The sequence below is a fragment of the Myzus persicae genome, unplaced genomic scaffold (genome assembly GCF_001856785.1).
Source record: "Myzus persicae strain clone G006 unplaced genomic scaffold, MPER_G0061.0, whole genome shotgun sequence".
Taxonomy (NCBI): Eukaryota; Metazoa; Arthropoda; class Insecta; order Hemiptera; family Aphididae; genus Myzus; species Myzus persicae.
In genome coordinates, this window is record NW_019101580.1 from 243620 (window position 1) to 263574 (window position 19955).

The following is a 19955-nucleotide window of genomic DNA, read 5'->3' on the forward strand; positions in this document are numbered from 1 at the left end:
AATATTGTTGTTCACCGATAACAATGATAAAATTGTAATATCGAAATCGAAATTATCTATAACATTTTTCACGAAATAAAATAGATTTTCTATCTTTATGATGAATGTATATGCCAATGTAGAATATTGTATATTATAATTGCCTGCCAAAATTGTTATCTATGATTTGATTTTTTCTGAGGTGCGTGACTGCGTGTGCCAAGTCCGTGTTTTGTCTCGTGACAATGTTATGGCATAATATCGCACGATTTTTTTCCTACAGGTTTCTACTTGAAATTGGCTGACTGAAATTATCTTTGCCACGAAGGTCAAGGACGAACGTGTTCAAATGATAAGAAGACTGATCAGCTTATTGATATAATATTCAAACATTTTTTCACAATTTCTACGCTACCTATACTATAGTCTATAATACATATCTGTTTTAGTTTCACTTGACATCTTCCCGTTGACTAGTAAAAAGTTCTTTTTTTCGTAACATATCGCATCAATCGTATACCGAACATGTCGTCCAAACAAAAAGTGTGCATTTTAGGATCCGGAAATTGGTATGTACCAATGTCTCTTTAATGATTATTTACATTGAATAAATCGTAACATTTTCCATGTATAAACCGAAAATTTTTTTTAAGTTTATCCATGTTAACGAGTTATGAAAAATTGTTTGGAGAATATTCTGTCACATCACTCATAGATATTCACATTTTACATTTTTACAATTTCGTCTTATTGTATTTAAAACATAGGTTATATAATGTATAGTTTTTTTTAAATTTTATGCTTTGATTTAACCGATTATTTTTATGTAAAAATCTTTTTTAAAGTTTTTATTAAATAATGTTCAACTTACACAATAATGTGTACACATCATCGAAACCTTCTTAGAAGGTCATCATAAATTCTTGAAAATGATTGTTTGATAGTAATTGTACTAATACATTCAGAATAAATGTATGGAATTAAATAATCTTATTTTTAATGAGCAATTGAGAATTTCAATTGCTAACGGATTTAATTTTTTCACATTATAATTTTTTTCAAGAAAATTGTTAAAATATTCTTCTTATGGAAAGGTTTTGGAAAATAATATTTGTCTTTACTAAGTTAAATTATTTATTCATCCCTACTTAATATTATTTTAAGTATTTTAAATAAATTTCCCCTCGCAAATACACATTTATCACAAGTACTTATGAAATTGATTACCTAATATAAATTTGAGATAAAATTACTTTAACAAGTACCTACCTATTTTAAATGAATCTAAACAAATACAATTATGGTACTATTATCATGTGTTAATATTCATTTTTTCTTTTTTTTTTATTAGATCTTCTCAGTATTGATTTGAGTTAAACAACAATTTTCGAAAAAAAAAATGTGCACTGTTCTGTTGTATTTTAGTAGATGTCAAGTATACTTCTTCATTGATTAGGTTGCTATAATGAATTTGTTAAATTTAAATTCAATGATCTTGTTTTTCCTGATTATTTTGAAAAGTACCGGGACATTTTCACCAGAATCTCCCAAAAAAACCATTGTAACACCAATACATTGAACATTATGCTCAGAATATAAAATCTTACATCATTAATTATATTTATCTTATATTGTCCTGAAATAGATTAAATTGTTTTTTGGTTTATATGTTTTATTTAAATATAATATACTAGAAGTACATAGTATTTTAGAGTTTAAGTTAAAATATAAAATATAACTTAATAGCGTGTAATAATTTGTCATTTATATGATGTACAGGGGTTCAGCAATAGCAAAAATAATTGGTTCAAATGCAGCCCGTTTGGATTCTTTTGATTCCTGTGTTAAAATGTGGGTTTATGAAGAAATAATTGAAGGAAAAAAATTGACTGAAATAATTAACACCACCCATGAGAATGTGAAGTATTTACCTGGAAAAAAACTCCCTGAGAATGTGGTAAGTTTTTGTTGAATAAATAATTATTATTTTATTGTTCATAAACGATCACTGGATGGTTTCTTCTCTCACCCTATACATGTGAAAATACTTGTAGCACGTATTCTTATTATGCCTAGAGCATAGATTGTATATTTCGATTAAAAAATAATAAAAATAAAAAAATTTTATTGTAAAATAACACTAGTTCAAACAATTAAACAATTTGCTCTCAAAAATAACAATAGGATGTAGGTACTCAATAAAAATATTATATATTATATTATAGCAGTAGTTAATCATTAATAGAATAGGATATTGAGCAAATATTGTTTTGGGATTATGCAGATAATAAAACAATATTTAATTGATTAACTTGCACTTTTAAATAAACTTAAATTAAAAATATGTTTTGATACAATTATATTCCTACATGTAATATCTATTTTTACAAAGATAAATACCTATGTAATGTATAGGTAATACCGTAATATTTGTTTTAATTAAACAAATAGGTGATTAAATTTACGCAAATAGTGTTGAATTAATTACTATACAATATTTTTATCATTAGGTATGTTAATATATGACAATGACATGGATTAAGGGCATTCAGTTAACTTCAATGTCATTTAATTTTTAACTCTCATATTTATTTGACTTACTGCCAATGCCTTGGCAATATAAAATTTACTATTTATCATGTAGTGTAATGTATTTATTGTAAAAAATAAATTATATTTAGCTTCTAAAATTAATAATATGTTTGTACCTTCTAAATATTTCAATTCAAAACATTTAAGTTTGATCATTTTATTTTTTAATTTGATATAAAATTATAATTGACTAAATGCCATCCATATTATTAAATTGAAACTTTATCTGAAGTGTGACATTATTTTTTTTTGTCATTAGTACCATAGCCAGATGGGGGAGGGAATAAAGAACAAAAACCCCCCCCCCCAAAAAAAAACATACATACTATACACGGTAGCACGCTGGCCCTAGCAATTCCCTACCAAAAATAAATCCTGTCTATGGTACTGGTTGTCATTAAGACTAAAATTATATTTCTATATAACATAATGTACAATATGTTTAGTTGGTATATATTATAGAAACTTGTTTAATTAAACATTCAACCAACCTCATTATATGTAGTAGTTACTAATAAATAGTATTTGACTCGTTGAGAACATTATTTATTTCAAATTTAATGAGGCCATTGTATATCTCTACAAATAATACTTTCCTTTTTTTTACATTTTTAATATTTAATTATTTAAAAACAATTTTAGGTTGCTGTACCCGATGCTGCTGAAGCAGCCAAAGATGCTGATATTTTAGTGTTTGTTGTTCCTCATCAATTCATACCAAAATTGTGTTCTAGCCTTGAAGGGTTCATAAAACCTACTGCTACAGCACTTTCTTTAATTAAAGTATTTACTGATAATACGTAAAACTTGTTATTCATAATTTTTAATTTTTTTTGTTTATTTTAAAGGGATTTGATGTAGCAGAAGGTGGTGGAATAGCTCTGATTTCACAAATTATCCAAAAACATTTAAAAATTGAAGTCTCTGTACTAATGGGTGCTAATTTGGCCAATGAAATTGCTGATGAAAAATTTAGTGAAACCACTATTGGTAAATTGCTTTCATATAAATTGCTTGATTTATATTAACAAATATTTTTATATAGGATGTAAAGATAAAAAAATTGGACAAATTCTTAAAGATGTAATCCAGACTGACTATTTCCGTGTTTCTGTTGTCGATGATGTTGAAGCTGTTGAAGCTTGTGGTGCCCTAAAAGTATTAAACCTTAGTTCATTGAATGAATAATTTTTATTTTAATGTTTATATTTATGTTTTTTATTTGTGCACTTAGAATATTGTGGCTGTCGGAGCTGGTTTTATTGATGGTTTGAAATTAGGAGACAACACTAAAGCAGCCATAATACGTATAGGTCTTATGGAAATGATTAAATTTGTTGATACATTTTACACTAATGCTCGACTTAGTACATTCTTAGAATCATGCGGAGTTGCTGATTTAATCACTACATGCTATGGTGGTCGTAATAGAAAAGTATCTGAAGCTTATGTGACATCAGGAAAGGTAAATAAAACTTTCATAATTAATTTTCTATCACAATTTAAACTAGCTTAAGAAAAATATTGTCAAATTTGTATTTTATTTAGAAGATATTTTGAACTAAAAACTAATTTTTTCCTGTTACCAAACTGTTCTAGTAAAAATTTTTTACAAAATCTAGTTATTTAAAAAACAGTTTTTAGATTAGAATTTTAATTTTTTTCAAAAATTCACACTTATCATGTTACTTTGCCTTATACAGTTATTTCTATGATAGTCTCATTTATCCGGTCATCTGTAGTCTGGACAATTTTTATTTTGTACTTTGTTACATACTTATGTATATATTTACTATGTATTTGTTTGTTAACTACTATAAAACGTATTAGATTAGTTATTTATAGCATAACTGTACCTATACAAAATTGAAATTATCTAATGAAGTTTACACTATCACATAGCCTATTTTTAGTGAAGTACCCATGAAAAAAATGTCATTCCGTTTAATCCGGATAGGGTCCAGTCCCATCACGACCAGATCAATGGGACTCTACTGTATATTATTTTATCATAATGGCTGTTCATCATATATTCAATAACATAACTATTAAATGTTTTTATTGACTAACTGTTATTGTTAATGATAGTGGTTATTTTGTTTACAACAAAATAATTTAAATGGTTTTAAATAGGAGTTTGAAGTTCATAAGAAAATAAATAATAATTAATTGGTTATCCATTACCTCATACTGAATCAATGTAATACAAAAATGTCAATATATATTAACTATATATAATCTTAGTTCATATTATCTGTGTGTAAATTGCAAATGTTTTTCTAATAATATTAATGAACTATTTATGAATTTCTAATAAAATGTATTAAATATTGTAAGTATCAGGACAAAATGAATACGACAATAATATTATTGAATTAAATCACTGATAACATATAAATATTCAATCACACTTAAAATATATATAATTGATTTTCTTTATATATTATTGCTTATTAGACAATTGAAGAACTAGAAAAAGAATTGTTAAATGGACAAAAACTTCAAGGACCAATCACAGCAGCTGAAGTAAACTTTATGCTCAAAAATAAAAATAAGGAAAATGAGTAAGTTTAAACATAATATTTTTAAAGAAAAAATTTATACCCTAAAAATTTTGAATTTATTTCAGTTTCCCGTTGTTCACAACTGTCCATAAAATTTGTATTGGAGAATTAAAGCCTAGTGATTTAATTGAACAAATGAAATTAAATACCAGCATGTAAGTTATATTTATATATATATTGTAGTCACCAAACGATTAACATTTATAAATTATAGTGGTGTATGTAGGTTTTTTAAAAAAAAGTCTTATTTTATTTAAAAATTATAAAATGTATCATTCTGTAATTTTAATGATAAAAATGTGTGTTTCAACATGGCGCACGAGTAATCAATGCCTATAAATACACCACTAGTAAAATATATGTGTGTTATTTAATAGTTATGAATATAATCATAAGTTTGATTTGTTTGTAAAATTTTACTAGTAAATAATATTGTGTTTATTCAGCTTAATATATTTAATTTCATTAACAATAGTAAAAGTTATTTTTGTTGTAACTCTTATTTAACTGTTTATTTAATAATTTAATATTTTAATTTAATTACTTAATATTATTATATTAAATTGTGGGGTTTTAGCTATTTATTTTTCAATTGTAATCATAGATTTGTGTGCATTTGTAAAATTTTAGTAATCTAGTAATCAAGTAATTAATTTTTTTATTTTTACTGCCTATATATGTATACGTGTTATGATATATATTTATTTATTGGTATGCATTAATTATTAGTAATTTTTGTTATTTTTTTTGCATAATTATTTTTCACCTTAACTGTTATGTTGTGTTTTCTTAAGTAATTTATTACTATGTAGAAGAAAATTTCTATGTGCTAGAAATTCTTGTTTTTAAACATTAGTTATGTTTCATGCAAGCCATTCACTAGTTTAAAATAATAGAAGTATTTATATAATATTTACAGGTCTGACAAATTAAATCTGGACAAATGTAACCTGTAGGAATAACACTTGTTTTTTAAATTCAAATACAAATCTAAGTTTTGTTTAATACATTTGTATTGTTTTATTTTATTTTTAGAAAAACTGAACAAGCTGGTGGAGAATAAATGAGATAGTTGTATTCCGACATTGTTAGGTTGTCATTCGGTATGACTTTATTTCTGCAAGAGTTAGATATTATGTTAACACAATTAATTCTCACAATGCACATCTATGTCAGCCTGTCTCACATCTTTCTTGTTAATGTTATATAATGTAGAATTATTTATTTGTGTCACATGTATCATTTTTAAATGTTAATGGCTTTTTTTTTGCACTACCTCAAACAAAAATGCACCAATTTTAAATGTTACCAAATTGTATTGTATTAAGGCAATCAAAATATAGATATATACATAGGATTTATTGGTTAAAATAAATAAATACATATTAAAGTAACGAAACAATTATCAACCCAGAGGTCACAATTATGACTAGTAACAATATTTCTTTAAAACTGCTTGGATCATCTGCATAGCGATTTTTGGTGGTTAATCTTCGATTTTTTATTTCCAATAATGGTATAATAATATTCAATATATCTGGTATCATCAAGAAGAGATCTCTTATCACCTAAAAACAAAACTTTTTTTAAGTAACTTTTAATATTAAGAGCATAAACACCCAATACAACAACATTTCTTATATTTACTATAGGTATCTGACTTATACATGATTAAAATCAATATAACTGTTAATATATAAAGATTCATTTTTACTATAGATTTCTTTCAGTTTAAATGCATCTGTAGATTAAAAAAGTTAAAATATACAAAACTAGAAATATACCAATAAATGGAATAAACAGTAAAAAATATAAAAAGAAGGTTGGTTTTGCTTATGGAGCATTTGTTTTCTTAGCTACGGCTTGTTTCCTAAGTTTTTGAAGAAAAAAAATTCAGTTTGATAATATTGACTACCCAATTCACACTGTATGGGTGTATAATGTATTAACTTATATGTAGGAGACATGGTATTTTCTCAATATGAACTTGTATTATTTTAATATATGATTAATTGATTGGATTAATTACAGTTAAGCAGTATTGTTTTCATTTTCAATTGGGTGAGGTCATTTACTCAATACCAATAATAAGTACCTCGTTAAAGTAGATAAATTAACTTTGTACCACAGATTAGATTAAAATATACAATATATAATTATTTTTTATATACTATATACCAAATCTAGGCTAACACCACTTTTTGTTTGTAAAAACATCTTACTTGATGTGCAAATCCACTTCCTCCAATTACATTAATAACAAACTGATCAAAGCCAGCAGCTAACATATGTGTTAAGCCCACTGAAATGATAGAAAACAAATGGAATTTCTTTATCTCTTTCCTGCGATCGCATATTGTGTACAGGATACTAGTAGAGTACAGTTCAGTAACAGTGAAGAATATCTGATGATTCCATTGCGAATAGAAATCATCGTTCCAATAGTTGACAAATGACCACCTGGAAAACATTGTATTGGCAATGCTTAGCAGCTAGTAAACAGAAGGCTAACAATGTATAACTAACCATGAGTAATAGTGAGAGAACATCGATAGAACAAACAACAACATCATGTTATAGCGTATTTGCTTGTCGAGGCACAGCCTGACTATGTTTTTCACACTTTCGTACAACACAATTGTGCAGACTGCCGTAATCGCCCAAATATTAAACATGTTTTCTGTAGCATTAAAGTACATGTGCTTATATCTAGCAACACCTGCTTCGTAAGGCCCTAAAACAAAAAATTCCTTTCTTTGAAGACAAGTACTATTTGGTTTAAAACCGCACATACAAAATGTGCGTAGAGCTACGCGTACCTTTGAACACTGTGTCCCAACAGGAACACGTACAGTGTTCCTTGTTGAAGTTCACATTGAAGTCGCTCCAGAATTTTTCCAAAATCAGAATGTGTATTGCTGGTAAGAAAACTGGTACGAGGAGTGCTATGCATCGTGATCTTTTCGATGCAACATTTGTCGGAGTGGTCAACATAATTGTTGCTAAAAAAAAAGACGACAGCTACTACCTACCAAAGATCGTTACATACTATTTAATGTAAACAGCGACTTTCGTCTTAAGTGTTCGAGTGTTGAATTTCCGTGTAACATTTACACTTAAAACATCTACAATCGCAGGAGATGTACCTACACAATACACGCAACACTCAGCTTTAGTCATTACGCATATTATCGAATTTTGGAATCTATATAAAATTCCATTATATTTTTGTTTACACTTTTATAAATCTGTTTGATAACCGTTATCACACTTCGTAACAACGGTAACCAGGCGGGTTCAATAAATAATATTACTCATGGTTCATATGTAGGTCGTTTCCGGAGTTTTGGGGGGAGGGGGCTAAGCTATTCTGTGCTATGATCTTCAGAACATTTTCGACATTATGTTCCTTTTTTGTAATTTTGTTCTTAACAATAGACAATTTTTTAGAAATACAGGCTTAGGAGGGGCCGGAGCACTTAATCCTTCCTCTGGAGCCACCACTGATTCATATTATATAAGCTGACAGTAAATAAAACTAAAAATGGGTGACTTATGTCTAATGAATTAGCCATAAGGGGAGTTTTAAACTTTTGGCAAATCGGTAACAATAGACAACTACTAACAAAATAAAAATGAAAGTATAAGGTCAAGTTTAGTGTTCACATTGTTCTCTTAATGCGTATTAATATATTTTTAATTAATGTGAAAGGAAAAAATAGTTTTTTGAGGCCTCTCCATGTTATCCTAAAAAGTGTGCAACTTGGGGCATGTATTAAATACACCGTGAAATCTCAGTCTAAGCCTGTTAAACGTCATATGGGAAATAAATGAGTAAAAAAACACTTCTCTGCAGGATTAAAGGAAGGGGCGGTGATATGGCATCCCACCATTTTTTATGATTCTCATTTTCCATCCCTTCACTTATTTTGGCCTATTTTGAGCCTTTTCGACCATAGTTTCTCCGCGAGATATTACTATATAACTGCACTTTCAAATTAATAGTTACACTTTTTGTTAGTAACATTTAGCTGCTTTTAGTAATACCTGCACATATAGAAAAGTACTTAGACAATTTAAAAAATACATAAACTACATCTAAATTTTAATCATTATTTTTAATACATATAGAATGGTTATGAGATCCATAGCCATAATAATAATCTTGTGCATTGAATTGCTTATCATTCAACTAAAACAAGTATTCATACGCTTCTACATAAATTAATTTAGTGGTTTGAACTCTGAAGGTTATACTAATCATCTCATACATTATCTGAAATAATGAAATATACCAATATAAAGATTATTCTATAATATTCCCATAATTCGTAAAAACCTACATATATATATTAATTGGATACAGACTTTCAAAGAACATAAGATTAGAAACTATATAATATTATATAATATTATACACTATACAGAGTGTAACAGGAAGACCTGACACAAATAAAATAACTTTTTTCTAATCTATAATTTTTGATTTTTTTCTTATACATTATTTATTGACTTGTATAACACAGTTAATGTAACATTTTTATTTTTAATACTGAAAATAAAATAATTAAAATCTGATTAAAATTTTTTTTTTATATTCAATATGGCCAAATTTGTAAATATGGATTTTAGAAACTTTTGATTGTAAAAGCATTTATCTAAGTCAAGTGGTTTATTTTTATGACTATAAAATATCAAATTTTTTTGTAGTAACTCATTGATTTGAAAAGCAATGACTTTTTAAAAGAATATTTACAACAAGCAAACTACAATTTTCAACAAGTACCTATAACCTATTTCAAAAGGCTTATAAATAATTTTAAAAAGCTAAATCTTTTTGAATAAAATTTTTTTATGACTGGATCAAATTTACTTAATCAAACTTTAAATAATGAGATTTCAAAAAATTGTAAATCATGAGCTATATGAATCAAATAAATGTTTTTACAGAAGTTGTCTAAAATCCAAGTTAAAAAAATTGGTCATTATGAATTTTGTCGAATACGTCATTGTAATATGTAGATGTATTAGATTTGAATTCAACGATAAATCATTGCTAATGAAAAACAATTCTGTTTGGAGAAGGTGTGTCATCCTAGCACACATGTATAAATAATAAAATTTAATAACTAAAATCACTGAATATTAAATATAGTAAAAAATTTAAAACCAAACACCCATAAAAAATCATTGATGTCAGCGAGTGATTTTTTTTTTGATTTGAGTGGAAAAACTTATTTTGAATCTTCTATTAAAATTTCTAATGTTTGCTATGAAAATAAAATTTTTTATTAATTTCTAACTGAAAAATAATTTGCAACTTTACAACTACGTTCTATGCGACTGAATTTTGGGGAAAAAAGAGAACAAGCAGATTTAGAAATGTATTTTATAGATTGGTATTTAGAAAATGTTGTTTTAAAAGAGGCAAAATACATACACACTTTAAATCCACATATGTTTTACAAGAGACATCTTTCGACTTTTGGAATAAATCAAAATAAAATAGATACATAACTAATTAGGTAATAATATTAAATATGAATAAATGGTTGTAATAACTAATATTGTATATTTTCAATTACAATTATTGCAGTAGTCAATTGAATTCAGAATAAATCATATTTAATATATATATAAATGTAATTTAATAGTTATACAGATAAAATAAATAAATATATACTTGTGTACGAAGTGCAACAATTATTTAGATTGAAGTATATTTTTAAATTAATACATAAAAATATTCAATACTAACGTGCAATAAAATAAATAAAAGTAAAGAAATATTCAACAGGGCTATTAAACTAATTTATAATGATTCGATACCGGCATACCACTATATTATCCCTCTTTAATTATAAATTAGTTTAAATTATAGGTTTATACATTAAATATTATAATTAGTCATCATACATAATTATTAAAGAACGCATATTGAAATAAAATAATATAAACAAGTTTTAAAACTATTACCTTATCTTGATTAAATAGTAAATAAATTTATAATTCAAATTCAATTTTAATTTTAAATATTTAAACTTAAACTTATTTTGTTTATAGCTCTTCAATAAAATATTAAAATATTATTATATTATTATATACCTATGGTGGTAATAATATTTATATCATATTAAAAGCTATTAAGTGTATAAAAGTAAAATGTAAATATATGCTTTATTTACAGCCTTCAACATAATTTCCTGGGAATAAGCCTGTAATGCCGTCCATTACACCTTCCCACCAACCATCATCATTTTTCTTTAAGACATAAATAACTGAATTTTCTTGAAAACTTAATTCGTCGTCTTTATCAGCATAATAATCATAAATTGCAATTACTAAAATATAAATTGTTTATTATAATTTTATATTTATATTTTATGTATCTAAGAAATGTTAAACTTACCCTTCTCCAAATAATTCTTAGGAACCCATCCAGGAAGATCAGGTTCTTGGGGTACAATTGGGCCAGCAGCAATATGTCCAAAATGATCTTCTGGAGGTGGTGGTAATGGCGGAGAAGCTGATGCTTGTCTGGTATGTTGCGGTGGAGGGGAAGTGACTACTGCAGATGAAGAATGATATTGTGATGAGTTTTTTAAGATACCAGGTAACTGTGAAGTATTTGCCCGATAGTGGTCAGTAGTTGTTAGCTGAGGAATGTTAGAACGATAATGATCAGTAGATGGCTGTTGAGGGATGTTTGAACGATAATGATCGGTGGATGATTGTTGGGATAAATTTGAACGATAATGATCAGTAGATGATATTTGTGATGTATTAGAGCGATAATGATCTGTAGAAGATTGTTGAGATATGTTTGAGCGATAATGGTCTGTAGATGACTGTTGAGAAGTATTTGAACGGTAATGGTCAGTGTTTGATGAAAAAGGAGCCTGATGGAGATGATGATCCAACAAATCTGGTCCAACTCCCATTCTTGAGTTTAATGTATGAGGAGACGGTGGAGCTGAAACACAATAAGAATTAATAATTATAGATTGAATGAAATAATACAAATTTAAATTCACATACGAGGCATGGAGTTCAAAGATGATGGTTGTTCCGACTGCTGCATAGGATGCACCATGCCAATGATTGGAGATTGTTGTATGCTACTAGATGAGGATGTGTGATGTAAAGGAAGAGTATTATAACCAGGTCCTTTTTCACGTCTGACATGGCCTAGTGGATAATTAGGAGCATAATGACTGGGAACTTGTGGTGGAGCAACAGCAGGAGGAGTACGATATTCACGAGACCCTTTACTCAATGATCCAGTTGCTCGTATGACTGCTGGAGGAGTAGGTGGTTTGATTGTAGGAGCAGGACCAACAGATGACATATTAGTTGAAGCACTGGAACTGTTTGAAATTGGTTGACGGACCATACGGGGAGTATTACGAACACCATGGCCAATATCATCAAGTGCTGTAAAATACAATTTATACAATAACATACAATTTAAAAAAATACTTGATATAATGGTTTCTAAATCTAAATTAATTATGTGGATTATATATTATTATATTCTCAAAACAGAAAGAAGTAGGTACCTGTAAAATCAATTGGTTTCCTAACATATTTAATAGGCTTTTCTGGATTAGCAGGGGCAATGATTTTATATTGACGGTTGGTTGTTTTATTTGCTGTCAATACACCAATTTCTCGTCTCGCAACTTTTTCTTTATGAATCATTACATTCTAGATAAATAAAAAAATATTAATAAAATGTTTGTGATTACTAACTATCTTAAGTATTAATAGTACTTATTACTCAACTCAAACACTGGTATCATGCATGTATATACGATATACCTCAGTGTAGGTTTTACAAGGGAGGGTCACCCTATAAGACTAGGTAAATGTGTTAATATGTAGTAACTTTAATAGTGATCATCACAGCTCGTGAATTCATAAAATTGCATATCAATCTTGCTATGATACATTTAATGCTAGATGACATCAAAATCCATTTCAAGGTATCATGGTTAAGTGTGTGAGGTTTTATTTTGCATACTTTTGCCTATTTGCATTATTTATTTTTCAATTTTGTTGGGCATATTATTCGTAATTTTGATATTCCTATTGATATTATTGTTTTAATGTACATTTGTTTCATTAAAATACTATGAAAACAGATAAAAGATACAATTATTTATTTGTTTTCAGCGTATAAAATGTATGGAAATTGTCACAATGTAAAATGAATAAAAATAAAATTGTTATATTATGAATAAATATTTCTTGCTATTTGAAAAAGCATTAATGATTTCTTTTTTTTATAATCCGTACATTTTTAGTGCATATAAAGACATTTTTCTGAACTTTAAGGCACATATTTTCAATACTTAAATTGTCAGTGCATCAGTGCATGTTTCTTTAGACATTTTTAGGCCCTGGATATCATAGTAATCAAAATATTAAACATTTATTATGTATACAAATTATTTCTTATAGGTTTAAGGTATATAGCACATAAAATTACTTCTCATGTACCTATCAATGGTTAAAAAAGTGAAACGTATAAAAATGTAAGTACATGCAAAATATTTTCATCCCCCACTCCTCCTTAGGATTGTGTTGTATCAGTAAAAATATATACCTATATACTATATAGTATATACTATTGTTTAAGTTGATCAACACTATGCATTACGAAAAAGATGTAGATGTCATACAATTATTATGAAATGTTCCCAATTTTTAACACAGATTTCTAATAAGTACATATTATGGTAGGTAATAATTTAGTATTTAAGTGTAGGTATGTAAAAAAGATTACTTGAGCAATGTGGTTGATTTGACTATCCATTTCAGATAGTTGAACTGTTTGAAGATCCAATAATTGCAAAAAGTTATAAGCAAGCGTATTTATTTGATATGCAACACTAGCTAATGACTGGGTAGTATAGTTTTTTGTTTCTTCTAAAGCCAATCGTTTATTTTCAGCTTGAAAATAGTTTCCTTCACAATATTCAGCAACACGCTCTAAATTTACATGACTGTCAGTCAAACTGTTACGACCCTCGGGTATATCAGCTTGTAAAAGCTGCGCCAATTCAGCCATGTTATCAGAATCACTTCCTAAGCCAGATTCTCGACTTGGATCCGAAGTTCCTGGAAATATACATTTTTTAAATTATTATTATCTTAACTTATCCAACAAAATATAAAATTATAAATGTTATAAATTAACCTTCCCAAAAAAAGTTTAAAAAAATCAAGGAAGTACAAAATTAACTACAATCATAAAACCAAATATTATCTCAACGGTGAAGAAACTGAAATAAGCTTACTATTTTTGTCTGAAAAACACCCAAAACTATAACAATTAATAGTTATGTATTACTTATTAACTATTAAGTATAATTTATTTTACTATTGCAGTCTTCAGATTGGTACTGACTTTTAGTGCCACAATCAAAATATGTAAAATATATGTACAACTAGACTCTATTCAAGCTAAGAAATGTAGTCGGCGGCTGACTTGTGAGCGGGAGTGTGGAAATACTACACAGCAGGTATACAGATAATTGACTGGGTGAGGTAACAAACTATTGTTGCCAGACTGCGACTCAACAAAGACTGATCGCCGCCGTCTATGTTTCTCAACTTGAACAGATTATAGATTGATAATGCTCCAGTAAAGTGACCCATTACTTTCATGATCAGTCACAACTCACAACAAAAACAGAAAATATATTATGTCAGCAGTCAACTCTTTTTAATGAATTAGAGTAGTTTTGAGACGATAAGAATACTATTTTATTTTAATTAAAAATGTGTGTATAGTGCATATATTATTCCAAATATAGTTTGAGTTCATGTCACAATCTGGTAATGATTTATACCAGTGTGCCTACATGACAGTTTTAATAATTATTTTATAAGTCATGTCTTCATCCCAAACTATTGGTTACAACTTATGAGTTTATGACTAACAGACATGAATAACAATTTATATAGTCTTATGTTAGTAGCTGTTCATAGTTCATCGTTTTCTAAATTCTGAAACTGAGACTTTTATAAATTAAAAAACTATTAAGTTATAAAACCATATAGGTATACTTTTACAAAATCAACTAATGAACCAATAATTATAACTTGCATAAATAAAATTAGAAACAAAAAATTATCTACGAACAAATATTGGAATTGATTTCTAAGAAAATCATAAAATAATTCTTGCAAGGTTTGGGGTTACTGTGTTTTCAAAAACATCCAGTTCAAATACTCGTATTTTTAATTACGGTCTCAAACCTTGATTGGTTGATCAATAACACTGATAGGTAGTGCCTAAATATTAGTATAATTGTTCGCCACGATCAGTAATTTTCCCAAGCACAGTTGTAATTACATTATAAAATACATTAATACATGAAAACTTGTTCAACCTGTATTCGTAAACGTCGTCCACATGGCCATATTTCAATGGCATTAACTTGCTAAAATAGATCGAGAACGAATAATCTAGAACTGATAAATAAGTTTTATTAAATTTAATCAATTTCACATTAAAATATTATATATAATTGATAAATTTATATACTCGCACAAAGCCACAAATTGATTAAAGAACGTAGATGCCAGACGACAATGAATTATGAACTCCCTAATAAGTAATAGTATGTACGTACAATTCATACAATGTTGACAAATGCCAGGAGGGGCTTTGCCTATCATTCACACGGTAATACGGTACATATGATAACCATAACTTATCTTCAATAGCCCTAATATGTATTAGATGGTATTAGGATGAATGTTCTCAGAGTTGCCAACCCATGTTGGTAGTCTCTTACTACTCTGAACTCTATAATTATTAATTATAAATTATAATAATTATGGATCTATAAAAATAGATCACAGATATAGAAAAGGACTAATAATAAGATCTGAATCCATGGATTTAGGTAATATATTATATCCTATAAATTATAATAATAATATAATATATAATTTATGTATGATATATCTGTGCCTATAAACCATGGACTAAGAAATATTACATTTTAAGCCTTTAAGATTTGTGAAGTTATTTTATGGAAATATCTAAATCCAAAAATGTAGGTAACTTGTTTTAAATTTTTAATTTGTCGGACAATTATTTAACATTCTGATTTCTGAGTGGAGCGATGATTGTATTTTACAACTATGTACTTGCATGTTTTTTCCATCTGTCGTTAACTTTTGGCAGTGTCCAGTGTTGGGTAGTAAGAACTAAGATGTAGCGAAAGCAAATTATAAATTACTGAAAGTTGTAATTAAATTACTTTTTAAAAAAGCGTTATTTTCCACGTTATTAAAATAAATTACGAATGTATAATTATGAATTTATGACAAAATCTAGAGGCTAGGGACGCTAAGGTATACCACTAGAAAAATTAAAAATCAATTAAATTTGTGTACCTATATGATTCCGAAGTTTAAGATAATAATCGACAACGTTATTAAAGATTGAAGGAATGATATTAGCGAAGAATAAAAGATTTCAGAGTTTCAGACAAAAAAAAAAATTAAGAATGACTTGCGTATGAGTAAACCATAATCTAAAATAATAACTGATATTATTATTTGACCTTATAAGTTATAATTACTATATACTTACTATATATTTAATTCATTGTAATACTGTTCAACTGTTATATAGCATTGCAAGTATACCTCGCCAATTACCACCAAATGTGATACCAAATTTAATACTTACAGGTACACTCAAGCTCAACATTGTATTTAATTATTTAAATATAATTTTGGACACGTGTATCTTCCACGAACAATATCTTGGTTTCGTGTATAACAATTTCGGTAACTTTCTAAGATAGTTAAAAATTATTATTGCACATGATTCGTAAATCTTAATCTTATCTTACACTAACCTTATAAATTAAGGGATGTCAAAATGTCATGCAAATATTATGCAATACATTTCATGCACCATGGTATCCTCTTTTTAGTTTAAAAAACATCTTAAAAATGTGTTATAAATTATAATGTTAATACAATTTTTTATTGGTAGTCAGTTTCTATGAATAAATATATTTATTTTTTTGGATTTCAATAAACATTTTATTAATAGTCATTACATTATGTTACATATTACATTGTAACGAATACATTTAAATTTGTAAGCCCCTAATTTAATTTTTTGAACTACGTATTTTTTAAATATAATAACATATCGAAATTTACCAACTGCGACTTTTATTTAATGGAACCATCCATCACCTCTTCTTTGTTTTTAATAGTTTTAAATAGTACAACTGTACAAGCACAACTCATATTATAGCGGCATAGGTATGCTGCAGAAACTTCAACCTTTTCGTCAGCAATGTTCATTTTGAAATGATTCAAAATTAGAAAAATCGTATTGTTGGGTATAACTAGAGAGCCTTATTAAGGCTCTCTAGGTATAACTATACCAGTCGTGTGGGAGATATAACCAACGATCATTCCGATATTTGCCAAGTACTACCATAGAGTATATTACATTTTTTAATCTTTTCTTTGGTACTACTACAGAAGGTAGCATAGTCTATAGTCTTGAACATTGGTTAAGAACACCAGTATTGTGTGTGAGTCGTGAGATATGACCTGCTACTTGCCGCCTGCCAAGTACTACTATTCATCAACATTGTACGCCAGTCGTGCACCAGTCATGTGGGACAGGCTTTAAAATACTATTTTAAAATGATTTTTAAAATTTCATTAAATAGGTACCTACGCAGATGACACAATAGGTACCTAACATTCATATATATACCTTACTGAAGTTAAACTTGGCAATATAATACTTTCGTGTATGTGATATTTGAAATTCTTAAACAATAAAATAATGTATTAGGTAATTATTGAATTTATGATGAACTTATCAACTTATTGAACTATCATTTTAATAAACTATTTTGAATACTTCAAAAATGTATTTGTATTTATATTCAAATACTTTTGATTTTTGAAAGACAGTAGGTACGCACTGGGATGTTTCTACTTCATTTACATTTTACATGGTTAATTATTTACCAGGGTGCGGAATAACGTGGCATAATTTTTAACCGATTTATTTATTTATATTTTATTTATTTTAGGCCTGACGAAATTCTAGACTATCTTCAATGTTCAGCCCATAGAGCATAATATACTCTATGATCTAAGCTTCAGACCAACAACTAACAAGAAAAACATTTCTTATCAGTTATCACATAATATGGTGATAAATATATTTTACCGACAACTATCAGTATCTAAATTCTAAAGCAATGGTCAAAATAAATAATATTCAAATACTCAATATAGGTAGAATAATATAACTATTAAAAAAAAAAATATATATAACTTAAAACAGTCAAGCATAGCGAACAACCCGCGACTCAATGCTCATAGATTTATTTATTTATTAATTTCACAGTGCTCATAAACGTTCTTCATACATATTATTTAAACTTTTTGTTCCTTTAATTTTATGAACAAACACTAATAGTTTAATGTTATGAAACACATCATTGTTTATTTGTTTAATTGTTTTGCATTAACACTCTGTACCTTGAACTCCGAATTACAATATAGTGCTTTGTTATTAAATATTCACTGTTAACTTAAATTATTGTTTTTTTTTTTACTTTATGTTGTTGCTATCTACGTTTAAGTAGATATTATTAACTAATGTTACTCCACAGAAAACATCTTACATACTATTTCTTGGCGAGTTTTTCATTCATACTAGGATGCACATTGACAATGTTCATTTTGCACACAATAACATTTAAGCAAAACACTCCACCAAATGGACTTAGACTTAGGTTGCTTGTGCTCATAATATCAGCAGTGAAAAATCAAAATCGTCGAGATGCCATACGGGAAACATGGGCTCAACCAAAAGAAGACGTTAAGATACTTTTTGTTGTATCAAAAGACAAATCTTTAAATGAAGAGAAGCTGATACACAATGACATGTTAGAGGTAGATGAAGAAGAGGGGTACAGATTACTCACTCGTAAAGTAGTAGCATCGTTCTCCAGCGTGTGTGATATTAACTTTGACTATTTGTTAAAATGTGATGACGACTCTTATGTCAATGTGCCATTAATTGTCAATGAGCTGGAACATATGCCCAAAAAACGGTTCTATTGGGGTTATTTTTATGGTAATGCACACATTAAAAAAAGAGGTAAATTTAAAGAAACTGAATGGATATTATGTGATAGATATTTGCCGTATGCCTTGGGAGGTGGCTATGTTTTGTCCAAAGATCTTATCATCTATATAGTAAAGAATCGAGATTACCTAAGGTGGGTTGATCATAGTTAGTATAATTGTACAATAAAGTATATACTGAAATAAGACAATATTTATATTAAGTTTGATAAAATCATTAGGTAATATCTAACCAACTATAACTGTCTTATTAGAAACTTTGATTAACAATTCTTGTTGCTTATTTTTATTTTTCAGTATGTTTGTTAGTGAAGATGTTTCTGTTGGAGCTTGGTTAAGTCCATTAAATATAACACGAAAACATGACCGGCGATTTGACACAGAATGGTATAGTCGTGGATGTCGAAATGATTATTTAGTAACACATAAACGTAGTCCTGAAATGATGAGACTGCACTGGTCACACAATATTCAGACTGGTAAAATGTGTGATAAGGAGTTTAAACATATGGCTTCCTACGAGTACGACTGGTCGGTTATGCCATCTAAATGTTGTACGAGAAACATGTCTTTACTCCCATAATTTAATTTTCTAACTTCAAGAAGACTGCTGTAATTATTAATTTAAAATAAGAATCTTGTTTTCGCTTTTTAACAAGA

At 27.8% G+C, this 19955-nt stretch overlaps 4 protein-coding genes across 6 annotated transcripts; 2 read left to right on the forward strand and 2 right to left on the reverse strand.

The window, feature by feature from the left end:
• The first annotated feature begins 315 nt into the window (after positions 1 to 315).
• Positions 316 to 6492, forward strand: LOC111029756 (glycerol-3-phosphate dehydrogenase [NAD(+)], cytoplasmic). Of its 3 annotated transcripts, none has more exons than XM_022308899.1 (10): positions 316 to 548; positions 1759 to 1936; positions 3214 to 3354; positions 3420 to 3561; positions 3617 to 3729; positions 3806 to 4036; positions 5029 to 5135; positions 5201 to 5290; positions 6055 to 6087; positions 6171 to 6492. In XM_022308899.1, the coding sequence occupies exons 1-10, from the start codon at positions 505 to 507 to the stop codon at positions 6196 to 6198; spliced, it is 1107 nt and encodes a 368-aa protein (XP_022164591.1). In that variant the 5' UTR covers positions 316 to 504; the 3' UTR covers positions 6199 to 6492. The 3 variants fall into 3 exon arrangements, with proteins under 3 accessions (XP_022164591.1, XP_022164592.1, XP_022164593.1); XM_022308901.1 differs by lacking the exon at positions 316 to 548 and adding an exon at positions 1339 to 1435; XM_022308900.1 differs by lacking the exon at positions 6055 to 6087 and having other exon boundaries at positions 319 to 548.
• LOC111029757 lies at positions 6474 to 9245 on the reverse strand. Its single transcript, XM_022308902.1, has 4 exons — positions 7955 to 9245; positions 7662 to 7869; positions 7358 to 7595; positions 6474 to 6703 (listed from the first exon to the last, which is right to left on the reverse strand). Exons 1-4 carry the CDS (start codon positions 8127 to 8129, stop codon positions 6521 to 6523), a joined length of 804 nt encoding a protein of 267 aa, XP_022164594.1. The 5' UTR covers positions 8130 to 9245; the 3' UTR covers positions 6474 to 6520.
• A 2040-nt stretch (positions 9246 to 11285) lies between these two features.
• LOC111029768 (abl interactor 1) lies at positions 11286 to 15823 on the reverse strand. Its single transcript, XM_022308923.1, has 7 exons — positions 15691 to 15823; positions 15536 to 15617; positions 13924 to 14258; positions 12695 to 12842; positions 12174 to 12569; positions 11545 to 12108; positions 11286 to 11476 (listed from the first exon to the last, which is right to left on the reverse strand). The coding sequence occupies exons 2-7, from the start codon at positions 15564 to 15566 to the stop codon at positions 11313 to 11315; spliced, it is 1638 nt and encodes a 545-aa protein (XP_022164615.1). The 5' UTR covers positions 15567 to 15617; positions 15691 to 15823; the 3' UTR covers positions 11286 to 11312.
• Positions 15824 to 18348: 2525 nt separating this feature from the next.
• On the forward strand, positions 18349 to 19897 carry LOC111029769 (beta-1,3-galactosyltransferase 6). The gene is made up of 2 exons (XM_022308924.1): positions 18349 to 19429; positions 19593 to 19897. Exons 1-2 carry the CDS (start codon positions 18804 to 18806, stop codon positions 19876 to 19878), a joined length of 912 nt encoding a protein of 303 aa, XP_022164616.1. The 5' UTR covers positions 18349 to 18803; the 3' UTR covers positions 19879 to 19897.
• The last annotated feature ends 58 nt before the right edge of the window (positions 19898 to 19955 follow it).